The sequence below is a fragment of the Aptenodytes patagonicus genome, chromosome 5 (assembly GCF_965638725.1).
Source record: "Aptenodytes patagonicus chromosome 5, bAptPat1.pri.cur, whole genome shotgun sequence".
Lineage (NCBI taxonomy): Eukaryota > Metazoa > Chordata > Aves > Sphenisciformes > Spheniscidae > Aptenodytes > Aptenodytes patagonicus.
The window spans coordinates 8,831,163-8,844,924 of record NC_134953.1 but is presented as its reverse complement, the minus strand read 5'-3'; the positions used below and the strand labels follow the sequence as shown (position 1 = coordinate 8,844,924).

The window sequence follows — 13,762 nt, the reverse complement described above, 5'->3', positions numbered from 1 at the left end:
CTAGGAATTCGTAAATGAGATTACCTGAGCTTTTTCTCCTAGATACTACTAGAAAAGATTGGTTGCTGTCATATTCCTTGTGCAAAAGGCCTGAAGTTGAGAAGTTTTAGTCAGTTTTTGGGGATCCCTCCTCGAATACTTCCTCCTTCTCCCCCTGCCCCATTTTTAGTCTGGACACGGGAGTAAATTTCAAGTGTTTGCCTTGTCTCAAAGAAATACACGTTAGACTGAGCAGCCTTTCTGGATAAGTGTGATGTCTGTGAAGCTGGCATATGGACAGTATTGGTTTCTTACAACTCAGTGTTAAGCTGTGCAAGTGACTACAACCACTTACCTGGAGTTAAGTGGTGCTCTTCAGTGATACCCACTGAAGATACTGAAATGTCTAGCAGACTAAAGCAGGTCTGACAGACAGAATCGTAAAAGTGTAATTGTGGGCTTACAAATAAATGTAACTGCATAACTGAAATTCCTGCCAATTTTTTTTGAGTACCTTGAAGTAAATTGCTGAAGGGATTTTTTTTTTAAGGGTTAGTGCTATAAGCAAGAAGTAACTGTAAATATATTTAAAGAAACTACTGAGACCTGAAGCCAGACTTATTAACAAATGAAATCTTGCAGAAAATCTAACATTAATGTAATCTAGGCATTAAAATCACTTTGGCCTATATTGTTTGGCACTTGACCCTTGGTTTGCCTTTTGAGTTATTTTGTCACTATCACTTCCTTATTATGACTACTTTATGCATCTTTGTTTTTGTTCTCCTGTTTCTTACCCTTTTCTCACCTTTAGAAGGTAAGCTTTCTTCCACACCCTACACCTCTACCGTGTACTAAAATCAAAAAAGCATGTATGTGGGATTTTGTGCTGTGTGCAGACTGTGTGCTGTGCAACTTTTTATTTGTGTGCCAGCTGTGACACCATACTTACGTATATACACACAGAAGTTTTAAAAGGATCTTAATAGCTTTGTCTAGCTACATGTAGAATTGGCTGTCACTAAGAGAATGGTAATTGCAAGCTGAACTGCAGTAAGACTGTCTTTCTGAGTCTGATTAGAGTCAGCCCAAGATTTTAGAGCACATTCTTGCTGAATGCTTTTGTGTTAATTTATGTTACTAGTCTCTGTAGCTACAAATAAAGGGTCCAGTCATGCAGGAACAAGCTTTCTGCATGCCCAGAAAGCTTTATTAAATCAGGAATTTTTGTCCATTCCATAGTATTTCACCAGCAGCCTTCCTTCAGTTCAAACGGTTCATGTTCTTCAGGTCTAGGCCTAAAACTTCAATTTTGTGTGTGTATTTTTTCAATTCAGTTTTATTTTTGGATTTAAGCATTCCTGTATTTTACAAAATACAAATACAGTTTTGTTTTATTTTACACAACAAATTTGGAAATTTCATGGTAAAAAAAAGACTTTTGCAAAAAGTTGGCAATTTTAGCCTTAGGAAATTCTTACTTCTCTTGCTAGTGAGGCAGACTAATAAAGGATTTTATTGAGAAAATAGTTGGTGTATTAGCAGTATTTCCAAATGGAAAATACTGGTCATTATGTGTAATGCATAAATATGTTGTGTGGACTAGTATAATCAAAGTATCATTTTGTTCTGAGTTGAGAACTTCTTCATTGTATTTTGTTTTTTGAATTAAGGTACGCTGACAATTTGGAACTGTAGCACTGGGCATTAACCAAACAATTATGACAAAGAATTTGAGTTGAAAAACGCAGTGGGATGAAGAAGCAGGAACTAGTTTGCTAATGGCCACTTTTCCTGTATTTGCATATGTATCTAATGGTTGAATTACTCATTATTTTTCTGGGAGGGAGAGGGAGGAGCACTTAAATTCTACTTGAGATTACTGTTGCATGCATTTTGTGCCTGGCAGTCAAGGGGAAGGTATTTTCCTCACATTTTTCTGGAGCAAAGTAAGGTGTATTTGGGGATGCACAGCCTTGAATTTTTACCTGTGTGGTACATGCTACTGTTGATGTTGGAGTTTATTTTATGTTTATTATTCTATCTTGAATTGTGTATACATTGAAGTACCACAAAATCTACCTGGAGAGAGTGGAAAATGAACAAGTGTATGGAGCCAGAGTTGTAGGCTTTTTTGTAAACTATTTTGTTGGTCTTTCTAGACTCTGAAATGCACATTACTGTTACTGGATTGCAATAGTCTCTGCTTACACCAACACTGGATTTTTTAAAATAGTACCCTGATTTAGAATTGAAATACTGAGCAAATACTGATCTCTAACAAAATCTTGAAAAAAACCCCCAACTGTCTATTTATTTCTTCCATTCATAGCTTTGTACCTTTTTTCCTTGAACTTTCCATTTTACAGAGGAGTCTAGCTTTCTCTTGTATATTCTTAGTGTTTATTTTTAAATAAACCTGAAGTAATACTCAATTCAAACATCTTCGATTTCCATAGAAATGGAGGGAGTTAAAAGTTGTAGGAAGCTGGGAAGTATCTAGTAACTTGCAGGGTTGAACCCTGGATGGTGACTAAGCTATCTCTTCTGCCAGAAGGCTGACTTTGCCTATTTCCTTCAACATTGCCTTCTTTGGTAATGAAATGCAGATATCGCCAGACTAGACCACTTTATTGAGTCAGAGGTTCTGTTTTATATTCAACAAGGGATTGTGTAGGATTTATTTTGCTCCTTTTCAAAGCAGTGCCAATACCACCTGCTCCGTGATTAATCTCAAAATTCTTGGTAGTGGCAGAAGTGATGCATAAAGGTATCTTGAATAAGTGCTCATTTGCTTTAGGAACTGATTTGCAAAAAGCCAACTTGCTCTTTTCCCTTCAGACGATGTTGCCCTAGTTGTTTAACTTGATTAAGTTAAGTTGTTTATCTTTTCTGAAAAGGTATTAGTGGTGCTTTTGTTAATGAAATTCCTTTTGCCAACAGGGGAACTGTGGGGAGAGGGTGGAAAGAATCCTTTTTTTCTGATAAAACTACTCTATATGAAACTCTTTTTTGCAGGATAGCTGTAGGATTTTTTTCTTTTCTTGCTTGCAACTGATATTCTGCTGGCAAATCCCAAAAAGTAAAATTTTAAACATATTTAGCTCTTTAGGAAGGAACAAGGCATTTAAACAGCTCCAGAAATCAGGACTATCGAGACTCTTTCAATCAGTAAGACCTTGAGCAAGTTGCTTTGTTTTGTTTAAATAGAATATTTCTACTTTTGTCTTCCTCCTTAATAGCCTGAATTGGTGGCAAAGTCCAGACATTTCAGGATTGCTACACCTTTGTTGCTTGCCAAGTGTCTGACACCAGACACAACTGTAGCAGAAACAAAAGTGTAGTGGCAAGAAACCTAGTTAAGGATGTGTTCTAATTTCCTATTTAAAAATTACTCGTCTCATTGCAATGAAAACTCCCTATCGGGTTAAGGTGAGAGGGATTCCTTGCCGTGGCAGTTTGAGCTGTGAAGATGGGGAAATCTGTGCTTTAAGAGCAGTTGTCCCGGAACACTTCGACTACTACGCTAGGATTTCACCAGCTTTTTTTTAAATAGGAAAAGGGGACAGTATTTTGCAAACGTGAGTGCAGAGCCACACAGGATAGCAAGATTTAGACTGCAGAGCGATCCGGTTATATAGCCTTCATATGATAGGACAGATGGATCCTGTAATTGCTTGGGTAGTGCTAGCAATTACAAAATCATGAGTGTAAAAGCTAAAATGCCCTTGATTTTGTCCCCTGATACAAGACTTCCGATTCAGAGGCTTCGATATAGTTTTGCTGAAACTGCAACTCTGCAGGTAGCTGAGACAGCACAAAAGCCTGTGTTAGTAAAAAGGGAGGGGCAAAGACGGTTTTCCCAACACTCTCCTTTTCTCAGCCATCCCACACCTATCATCTCATCAACACGCTAAGCAACATCTGTTGCCTTTTTAAAAATTCAGTTAGTTCTTTGTTTCAAATTATTTCTGGGTAGACAGGCCTGCAGTAGACCATTCATTCCAAACTAAAGTAGCTTCAGCCCATATGTAAAACAACAGAAAACTGTAATACCTACCTTCACAGCTAGTGAAGTTTTTATATACATTTGAATACTTAAGTGATTCTTTACTTGTTTCTTGTCATATTAAATGAACAATTCTCAAGCTATAGAGAAGATGACTTTTAAAAAAATGTGCCCACCTCCCACCCCCAGCTGCATGTCCTACCCTTTTTGAAGTTTTTTCAAACAGGTCCTGACCTAAGCTCTGAGACCCAGTTTCTAGATTTGAGAACCGACCGTCCAGGTGAAAATGATTCTGCTTTTGGTGTTCTCTCTCAGGCTGTGATTCAAGAGCCCTTGAAAATATCCAGCAGTGTCGCATGACCTTTTGGAAAGTTGGTTGCTGAATTATATTATAGCACCATATGAATAGCTGACAGACCAGCATGCCTGAATAAAACTGGCTTAAATGCCAAAATGTTTACAGTGATGTATCTTTGAGACTAAGCACACAGAATGAAGAACTCCACAAAAATGTGGCAGTTCTTTAGTATTGTCAGGATATCACATGCTGTACCAGATACTGATTGTTGGTGTTAGTAGGCTCCTCTTCATAAGAGTTGGACGTGGACAGTCCAATTCAGTTAATAGCGCAAGAGCCAGGCTTCTTTTCATCATCTGTATACTAATCATGGGATGTTAGATGCACTTCAAATTATTTCTGTGACATGTGTGGTAAAAAGCTATTCTGGCTTTTTCCCAACTTTCTACTTAAGGTACTTGTTACTTTTTTCACTGTCTTTCCATCTGTGTAAGATAGAAAACTTCTGGCCTCTAGTGGAGAGATGACACATGAACAATTAACAGAGTATGCAGAGAAATGAGAACTGCATGGTTTTATCTCCTCTAGTCAAAGAGGTGTTGGATAATTGCTTCTTTGACTATTATGCTGCTGCTTCTCTGATGCTCCTGCCGGAGAAGTTCTGAGTTTAAAACAACCACATGTGAATACACGTGTTTGTCTCCGAAGACATTAAACTCCGTATTTGAGAATTCCAGGAATTAGCTGGCAGTCTGTTTTTCTGCAAATAGCAGCTGTTTGACTTTAAGCAGCAGAGCAGGTGGAAAATGCAGATGTGCAACCTCTTACACAGAAGTGAGTAGTAAAATTCACTGGCCAATTTCCATTTTTGAAAAGTTTACTCTAATCTCATTGTTACAAGTTTTCTATGTGCCCTGATGTACATTAAGGAAAAAAATGGAACTAACTCCAAGATGTGTGGTTATTAGAGCTCTGACTTTAGAAATTAAAACAGTAGTAAATAAAAGAATAGAAAAATCACTAAAATTGCATGCATATTTTCTGCATTTTGAGTGAAATGAAAATGTCTGTCTTAATTGGAAAGCAGTGATTATGACCTGCTAGTTTGAAAATGGGTTTTGAGCTGCTTATATGGGTGTGTTTCTGTAAGTAGGCTGTGCTTTATAGAACTTCTGTCTGCTTTGCCTGTGTTGATTATTTGTGCTTTGATTTCTTTTTGAGAATCATTTTGGTGGTTTCTCTTTTGTAAAGGACACTGAAGCCATGAAAAGAGCTTTAGCCTTAATAGATTCAAAGATGAACCAGGCAAAAGGTTGGCTGAGAGATCCAAATGCACCTCCAGGTAATACTGAAAAAAAACCCCAAAAACAAAATCCAAAAACCCAAACCCAAAACCCAGCACAAAGTATTTTGATTTTTAAAGGCTTGAATACTTCTGTTGTGTAAGACAAAATTGCCTTTAAGCATAAATAACCCATATGTAGTGGATCATTCAGAAGGAGCCTGTATTTATTCCTTTCTTTAGATACTGAAGATTGAACAAGTTGTGTCTAATGACCTGGAAAGCTCTGCTTCTTTTCAGTTGTCTAAATAATATACTCTGTATAACATGCATGGTTTTTCTTTGCATTCCATTAGTAAAAGCAAAAACCCATAAATTACATTGAACAGTATTTAACTGCAGTGGTTGCTAATACTTAAAATCCCTGCTTCTGTATTTTCAAATTCGTATAACTTCAGATTCACCTAACAGTAATCTTTAAGCGTCTTTCTTTGTCTTGACGTAAAATTTTTAACATGAAAATCTGCCATAAATACTGCAACTACAGTCAGCTTTACTTATATAAAGGTTTTGCCTTTGTATGCATCTTTAAAGCAAATAAAACCGGATAGAGACCTGTTCCATTTGGACGTTGAAAGACCTTAGCTGAAAGACTTCCTCTGAAATTGAAGCCAGAATAATACAGTTGTAAAAGTTGGAAGTGAATTGTTGTTATCTGTGGAGCTGCTGCTTATATTACTTCTGACCTCATTCCCCTCGCCGCAATCAATTCCAGAAACCTCGAAGTTATTTTCAAAGCCTTCTGTCATTGACACTGACAATTGAGAAAGTAAACTGTTAAAAATTCAGTAGTGAAGGACAAATGCAAAGATAATTGTAGAACTTACTGCAAATCAGATTTTACTGGGTGTGTTACTTCGAACTAGCCTCATAATACGTTTGTCATCTGAGTGTTCCTTAACATAGGAACACTTGAGCCAATTTCATTATTATAATTTCATAGAGGAACCAGTACTTCATGGGTACTGGCACCTCCACTATCCATAATGCTGGAGGATGGGATCAGGGTGGGTTGCAAGGAAAAGGAATGTTGTTCTTGCATCTTCTTTAGCCAAAATCAAGTCAGATTTGCAACTGGCTGATCAAGTCAGATTTGCAACTGGCTGAAGTTAAGGCTACATGAATCTTGCCATGTTGCTCTTTCCCTTCTTAGCCTGAATTACAGATTCTATAAATGAAGTATTTATAGAAATTAAGCTATGATAACAGAATGATTAAATGACTTGAAATACATGGCACATGATGCACATTAAGGCTATGCTATATTGTTTCAGAAATACTGTCCTATTATAATTATCACATTTGGTGTATATCTCATAGTTTTTGATAAATGTATTTTCATGACTGAACCTAGTGCAGTTAATGTGGTGGGACACGATGAGACTAGCAGTTTACTCATACATGGCAAGGAATGTCTTGTTTGTTTTACTAACTGACTCTGCATCTTAGGGGATGCTGGTGAGCAAGCAATAAGGCAGATCCTTGATGAAGCTGGAAAAGCAGGAGAACTGTGTGCAGGCAAAGAACGCAGAGAGATTCTGGGAACATGCAAAACGCTGGGCCAGATGACTGATCAACTGGCTGACCTCAGAGCTAGGTAAATCTATTACTTTTAATGGACGATTTTCCAGTATGATTAAAACAGTTTTTCTGAACTTGCAGTTGTGTCACTTCCTAACCTGTAGGAGAGCAGGCCAGTAGCTGTATTTTGCCTTTTTCACTTCAGTCTCTTCTGATAAGAATAATATGTTTTAATATGTGAAATCTTAATTATGTAACATTACGAGCAAAATTGCTCAAGTAGATAATCTGGAGTTTGTTTAATGTCAAACACATAACCTTCCTCCAAATTAGGCAGAAATGAAATTTTAAACTCTGCTGTTAAGCCTGTTCTCCAAAGAGGATACGTATCTTAGTCATTGGGGTGTGAATAGGTTTTAGGTGTTTATTGGGATGTTAGACCACAAGCAGTAGTTGTTGAAGTGGTTTATGAATCACTGATAAATTCTACTGAACTTCATGGGCATTTCTTGCATAGAGTTTTATTTAACCAGAGCCCTTTATCAGTTTTCCGCCTCCTCATAAGAAATTGTTTATTCTTTCACAATGGTGTTTTGAATTTAAGGGGTTTTGTTTTTAGGCAGCAGATGAGTCTCTTTAAATGTACTATTTTTTTTGGTGTTGGGTACTATGGCCTTTTGTTCTTTTGCCAGAAAGTAGGAAGTATGATATTCCCTTGTGAAGGCATAAAGATGATGAGCTAAGAAATAACTATTGCATGTAGTTTGAACACTATAGCCCAGCTTCCTTTGAGTATAAGGAATTTTTCAGCTGCTTATCAGGCTAGCAAATTGTTAAGCTAGAGTACTCTAACATTGGTTTCTTTATTTTGTTGTAACGCTCCTCCCCACCGTTAGAAACTAGGCTAAACTCCTACTTTTCATGTAAAGCAGTGGCTGGTGTCAGCTTTGTATTGTTTGAAATTTCTGGAGGTGGAGGAAGAGGCCGGACTAAGATTTACTAACAAATGAGTTAATTTATATGCCGGTTTAATATGTAAATAACTTCAACTCAGCCTGTGAGAAATAAGGTATAAAGAAACATATCTTGAGACTCTGGCCTGACTGTGTAAATACACCTTAGCATCTCAGTAGCATGCTTGTCATTCTTCCACTTACTATGGTCTTTTTAAAGTTAGTAGTTTGATAAAGTTAACATGCTCAAAAAGCTTTCCAGTAGTCAGGTTATTTTGGAATGGAGTATGAGATTTCTTACGCAAAACTGATGTTCTCAGGCATGTGTATTTGAAGTAATCATTCTATCAATCTTTTAATTCCTAAGCATTTGAACAAACAGTGGTAGTGCTGCAAATAGTTTTCTACAGTCCTGTAAATTTGTATTGTTAGCATCCTTGTCACCATTTTAAGAAGTCTTACCAATAGCCCGTAACCTTTAATCTACTTTGTCAACATGATTGAGGCAACTAAGACATCTTATTTTCACTTACAGCCTTGCTGTCCTCACTTAGGTATGGCGAGATGTAACTCCATGCAGGTTCTGACTGACTTGCAGCAATCTATAAATGAGGAGATAACAGGCTTTGCCCTGGGTACTTTAATGGAACTGTGTCCTCAAATAGCCTTACTTCATGACACTTAAAAAATGTCCATTCTGCTGAGGATGCTAAATGTCAAATTCTGGAAAGGGGAAAATATGCTCTTAGTTTTAAACTCTTCTTGTTGTGGTGTTCCTCCTCAAGTTATTTCTGTTTTCCCAGGAAAAAAAAATAAATCCGATTAAATACTGTATCTCTTGCAATAATTGCTGGGAATGCTCATAAACAGTTTTTTGTTGCCTCTTCATTAGAAGAGAGCTTTGTTCAATCCTGAGCTGAATCTGTGATGCTCTTTTTGTCTTGGGCAGAGGACAGGGTGCTACACCCATGGCTATGCAGAAAGCGCAGCAGGTGTCACAAGGTCTGGATTTGCTCACTGCAAAAGTGGAGAATGCAGCCCGCAAATTGGAGGCCATGACAAACTCTAAGCAGGCAATTGCTAAGAAGATTGATGCTGCTCAGGTACCACTAATGATTTCATAAATACTGCAGAACATGATTACATTACTGCTGTTAGAGCTGTTATACTGGACTATTGTAGTTGTTTCCAAACACAACACAGTTACTTGTTAGGAAGAACAGGTAGGGGATACTTGGTTTTACACAGAAGAATCTTAAATTCAGTAATTTTATAGGGTGCTGTGAGTTTTGCTACAGCTTATGATGTTTTTTTTCATAATTTTTTTAGCATTGCTAAAAATTTCAAGGTTGTGAAATTAAAATGAGGAAACACCCTAAATTTGAACATAAACTAATCTTATTGAAGAAGAGAGTAGAGGAGTTTCAGACTGCACAGATTTACCTGTGGGTAAAACCAGAGCCCTTTCCTTGGGCTCTGCTTTGGGAGCGGAGGTCAGGATTTAGAACTTCGTATTAATGACAAAAGCAAACCAATGTTCATGAAACTACTTTTTCTTTTAGTTGCTCCTTTATTTTTGTAACTTAAAAACTCCCTCAATGGTCAGCCTATTACCCAGTGATGATGATGGTCATCAAATAATGAACCTTCTGTGTATACCTTATCTAAATGTATGTATGTGTATATGATTATATACATATAAATATACATTAATATTATACACATCGAATGAAATGATAATGAAAGTTTTTAGGAAGAGCTCTGTAAAGGAATGCCACACTGCACAAGAATATCTGTTACCATTTTTCTTCTGAAAGCTAGATCATGAGTCTCTAAAGCCACTAGTTAAATTTTACTTCTGAAAATACTGTTGGCAAATGTTGGAAAGAGAGAGAATGTAAAATCTTTGGGTAGACTTCATCTAGTTTGATATCTTTTTCAAAACAGAAAAACTGCCAGACAATGGTATCTAATAAACAGAAATTGCTTTTGAAAAGTATTTTCTGTTAAATAAAGTTTTGAAAGCTGTATTAATTTTTATTTTTGTTTAAAAGTCTTTATAGAAATAATATTACTGTTTATCTTCACTTGTACACAACTTCTTTCTATTAAGAATTGGCTTGCGGATCCTAATGGGGGCAGTGAAGGAGAAGAACATATTCGGGGAATTATGGCTGAAGCAAGGAAAGTTGCAGAATTATGTGAGGAGCCTAAAGAAAGAGATGATATCCTTCGTTCCTTGGGGGAAATCTCTGCTTTGACAGCTAAGCTGTCAGATCTGCGGCGACAGTACGTATTAGTTTTATTACCATTAATTTATTTGAATAACTTTCATTTGGAGTTCAAAGTGCTGAGCAAAATCAGCATATTGATGATTAATTGGGGAATATATTTTCCTCCAAGAACTGGGAATGGACATCTTATACTTCTAAGTTTCTATCCTGCATTTAGTAAAAATTGAATGTGAAGAATTGTTCCGTTCCGGGGCGGGGGGCGGGGGGAGCTAACTTTTTAACATCCTTTAAAAAATGTAATTTATAAAATATGGTATCCTTTTTAATGCTTCAACCTAATGATTTCTGTCCCAAAGCCCAACTTACACTATCTTCCTCCAGGAAAAAAAAAAAAGAGTAACTGGAGTTGTATTATCTAGAAAATACTTTCCTTCTACTGCCTGTGGAATATTTGACAGGCGCTGAAGCCAAAAGTAAGCTCCTTTGTACTGTCAAAGCGCACTTCAAAGGAATGAGATAGTGTGAAATTTAAGTTTGTTTATACAGACAAATGTCATCACTGTTTTTTGCTAAGCAGTTTACTAAATGGCAAGATGGAATATCTAGCACTTCAATCAGTGTCAGTGTTCTAAGCTGTAACTGCAAACTGTATAAAAGATAAGACTTTCAGAAAACCCTCTTACCTTGGGTTCAGTGCTCAGCTGCAAATGATATTTCTAAATCAGTTTTGCAAAGAGGATGCTTGAGAATGGAAGTGAAGAAACAGTTATTGTATAAATTGTGATCTTCATCTATGGCCAGTTGCAATATGGAGATAAATATTTTTCTTCATTAGTTAGACACTTTAATGGAGTTTTTCTTGAGATTTAGCTGCTGCAGGTCTTAATGTGCTACCTCTTTTCAAGTTTATATATAGCCTTGGGTTTGTTGCTGCTTACTTTTCTGCTTGTAATCTGTGTGGCATTATTGCAGTTGCTCATGAGAGAGCCATGAGTATGGGAAATAAGTCATACATCAGTATTACCAATGACAGTACCATGCCTTCCCCCACCTCAGTGCCGTGTGGAACATATGTAATATCCAGGTGCCACAGCAGAGAAGTGTGAGGTGGGGATTTATGGATGACGGATTATTTGCTCTGAGACTCAAGTGTCAAATTTAACCTTATTTAAAGAGATGAAGTACCTTTCATTGTGTCTTTCTGCTGAATTTGGGACTAGCTGTAAATGATCTTTATATGACTATACTTTTTTTTTTAATCCTTAGTGGGAAAGGTGACTCTCCTGAGGCCCGTGCGTTGGCTAAGCAAATAGCTACATCACTTCAGAATTTACAGTCCAAAACAAACAGGGCTGTAGCAAATACTCGGCCAGTTAAAGCAGCTGTCCATTTGGAGGGCAAGATTGAGCAAGCTCAAAGGTGGATAGACAATCCTACAGTTGCTGATCGAGGAGTAGGTAAGTGTTTCTGTGTGCTCTTGCCCCCACAGTTTTAGAGTTAAACTTGTTAGTAATTTTTGTGACTGAAACTACTGCTCCTGGGATGCTGAGGGTGCATGGAATCTCTTCACTGACGTGGAGACCTGCAGTTTGTGGCTGGAGGTTTATAGCCAAGTTCTGGCTGCAATATTATTGAGTCGAGCTGGCCTGTGATTCTCTTTGTCTTCTGGAAGGAAAGAACAACTTTGGTGAAGAGTAGGAGAACGTGGGCTGTAGAACAGACAAACTTTAGACTGCTCCTTGCTCTTATTACCATGCCAATATAGTATCTCAAATTTGAATTTATACCTACTCCAGTGAATTGAGTAATTAAGTCCTTCAGAGAGGAGAAAAACATTCACAAACCTGACCTAAAAATATCACTTCTTGTATGGTTTCTGGGTTATCTGAAGAGAATGCTACTTAAGCAAAGAGAAAGGTGATTTGGGAATCCAAGCATGCTATCAGCGGGCATATAATTATGGTTCAGGAGCTGCTCTACTGAGAGCTTGTAAACCATTTCTGAAATTTCTTGTTTAGCTGCTTCTGATGCTATTGCAAGTAGGTGGATGAAGCTTGAAAACTGGATTCAGTAGTTTTTTCCGTAGCAGTTAAGTCTGAGTAGTGCAACTGATAACAACGGGTGGAAACATGCCTTGTAAGAAGTACTATAACTGCAGACCTTTAATACCGCTTTCTCACACCTTTCCCTGTCTGTCAAGATAAGTTCTGTTGTGTGAATAACCAGTGACAGATCCTTGAATTAAAGATTTAGTGATGTTGATACACTTGTGAAGTGCAAATTTATATGCAATATTTTAAACAGAATAGTAGAGTTCCATTTTTTGACACTTTCTGATGAGCAATTTGCACACTGAATGAGATGACCAAGCAGGCGGTAGATAGGTCTCATGAGATGTTTTGGCAGTGGCTGAAAACCTTCCTAATTTTGATGTTTCTCTTGAACATAGTAACCCGTGAGGTGGCTGGCTCAAAGCAGCACAAAACCTAAACTTATTTTTTTTTAATGTTTAATTTAAAAGAAATAAAGGTAACTTAAATCCTCCATGAAGTCTGTAAATGCCTAGTTAATCATGAGGCTTGCATACATACTGAAAGCTTGCTGAAGGAACTGAAGTTTCTCAACACTGGATATATACTACAGAATTTAATCAATTGCTGTAGTAATATGTACGACAAGTGTGTGTAGAGATGCAAGATGTTGCATGTCCCATAACTTTAATGTTTCTGGTTTAATGAAGAAAAATTCTAGTTGTAACATGATGTCATTGTTCAATTTTTTTCATTTAAATGTCTTTCACTTGCATTGGCCCTTGGCAGGGTGCTTATAGGAAAGGTATCTTAAGAATATAAATCAGATATGTTCTCTCTTCAGTCTGGACAGCACTTCTGGTAGAATTTGGCCTGGTATTTTCAGTGCTATAATAATGTGATAATATTTCAGTGTTAAGTAATGACTATGTCACAAATAATTTGGTGTGTTTGCAGTTATCCCAGGGTAGTGCTTCAACACAAACTGAATTTTGAAGTAACAAGGCAGAATGTGTATTTTATTTTATAAACACGTGAGCCACTTCAGTGGTGTTAGCTGCTACAAATATTTACATGCAGTCATTATCCTAGCTAAGTCATGGCTAAATTAATTGTAATTGGCAGATACAAACTAGGCAAGATGTATTGAAATACTAAACTGGTGTGTGAAGTGTACTTGCTTGGCTGCACTTGACTTACGCAAAACAACAATTAAAAAATATCTTGGGACAGTCCAACAGCACCAAACTTAGCTACACTAATAAGTTTTCTAAAATGATGCTGGCAGTGCTGAATCAGGTCCTGTGACAACTTCCTTCTAAGTAGTTTTGAGCTTAAAATGATTCTTCAGTAGGTCTTTAAAGGACTTAATATACGATGACTTCTTTTAAAAGAA

The 13,762-nt window shown here is 37.0% G+C and overlaps 1 protein-coding gene across 2 annotated transcripts in view; it reads left to right on the top strand.

Moving 5' to 3' along the window:
* VCL (vinculin) overlaps nt 1-13,762 on the top strand; it is a 64,179-nt gene that overhangs the window by 34,843 nt on the left and 15,574 nt on the right. For both annotated transcript variants that reach the window (XM_076338472.1, XM_076338473.1), the window contains exons 7-11: nt 5,538-5,628; nt 7,078-7,225; nt 9,052-9,205; nt 10,216-10,391; nt 11,603-11,793. In XM_076338472.1, the coding sequence (XP_076194587.1) occupies nt 5,538-5,628; nt 7,078-7,225; nt 9,052-9,205; nt 10,216-10,391; nt 11,603-11,793 (760 nt within the window). The remainder of the gene's footprint in view (nt 1-5,537; nt 5,629-7,077; nt 7,226-9,051; nt 9,206-10,215; nt 10,392-11,602; nt 11,794-13,762) is intronic.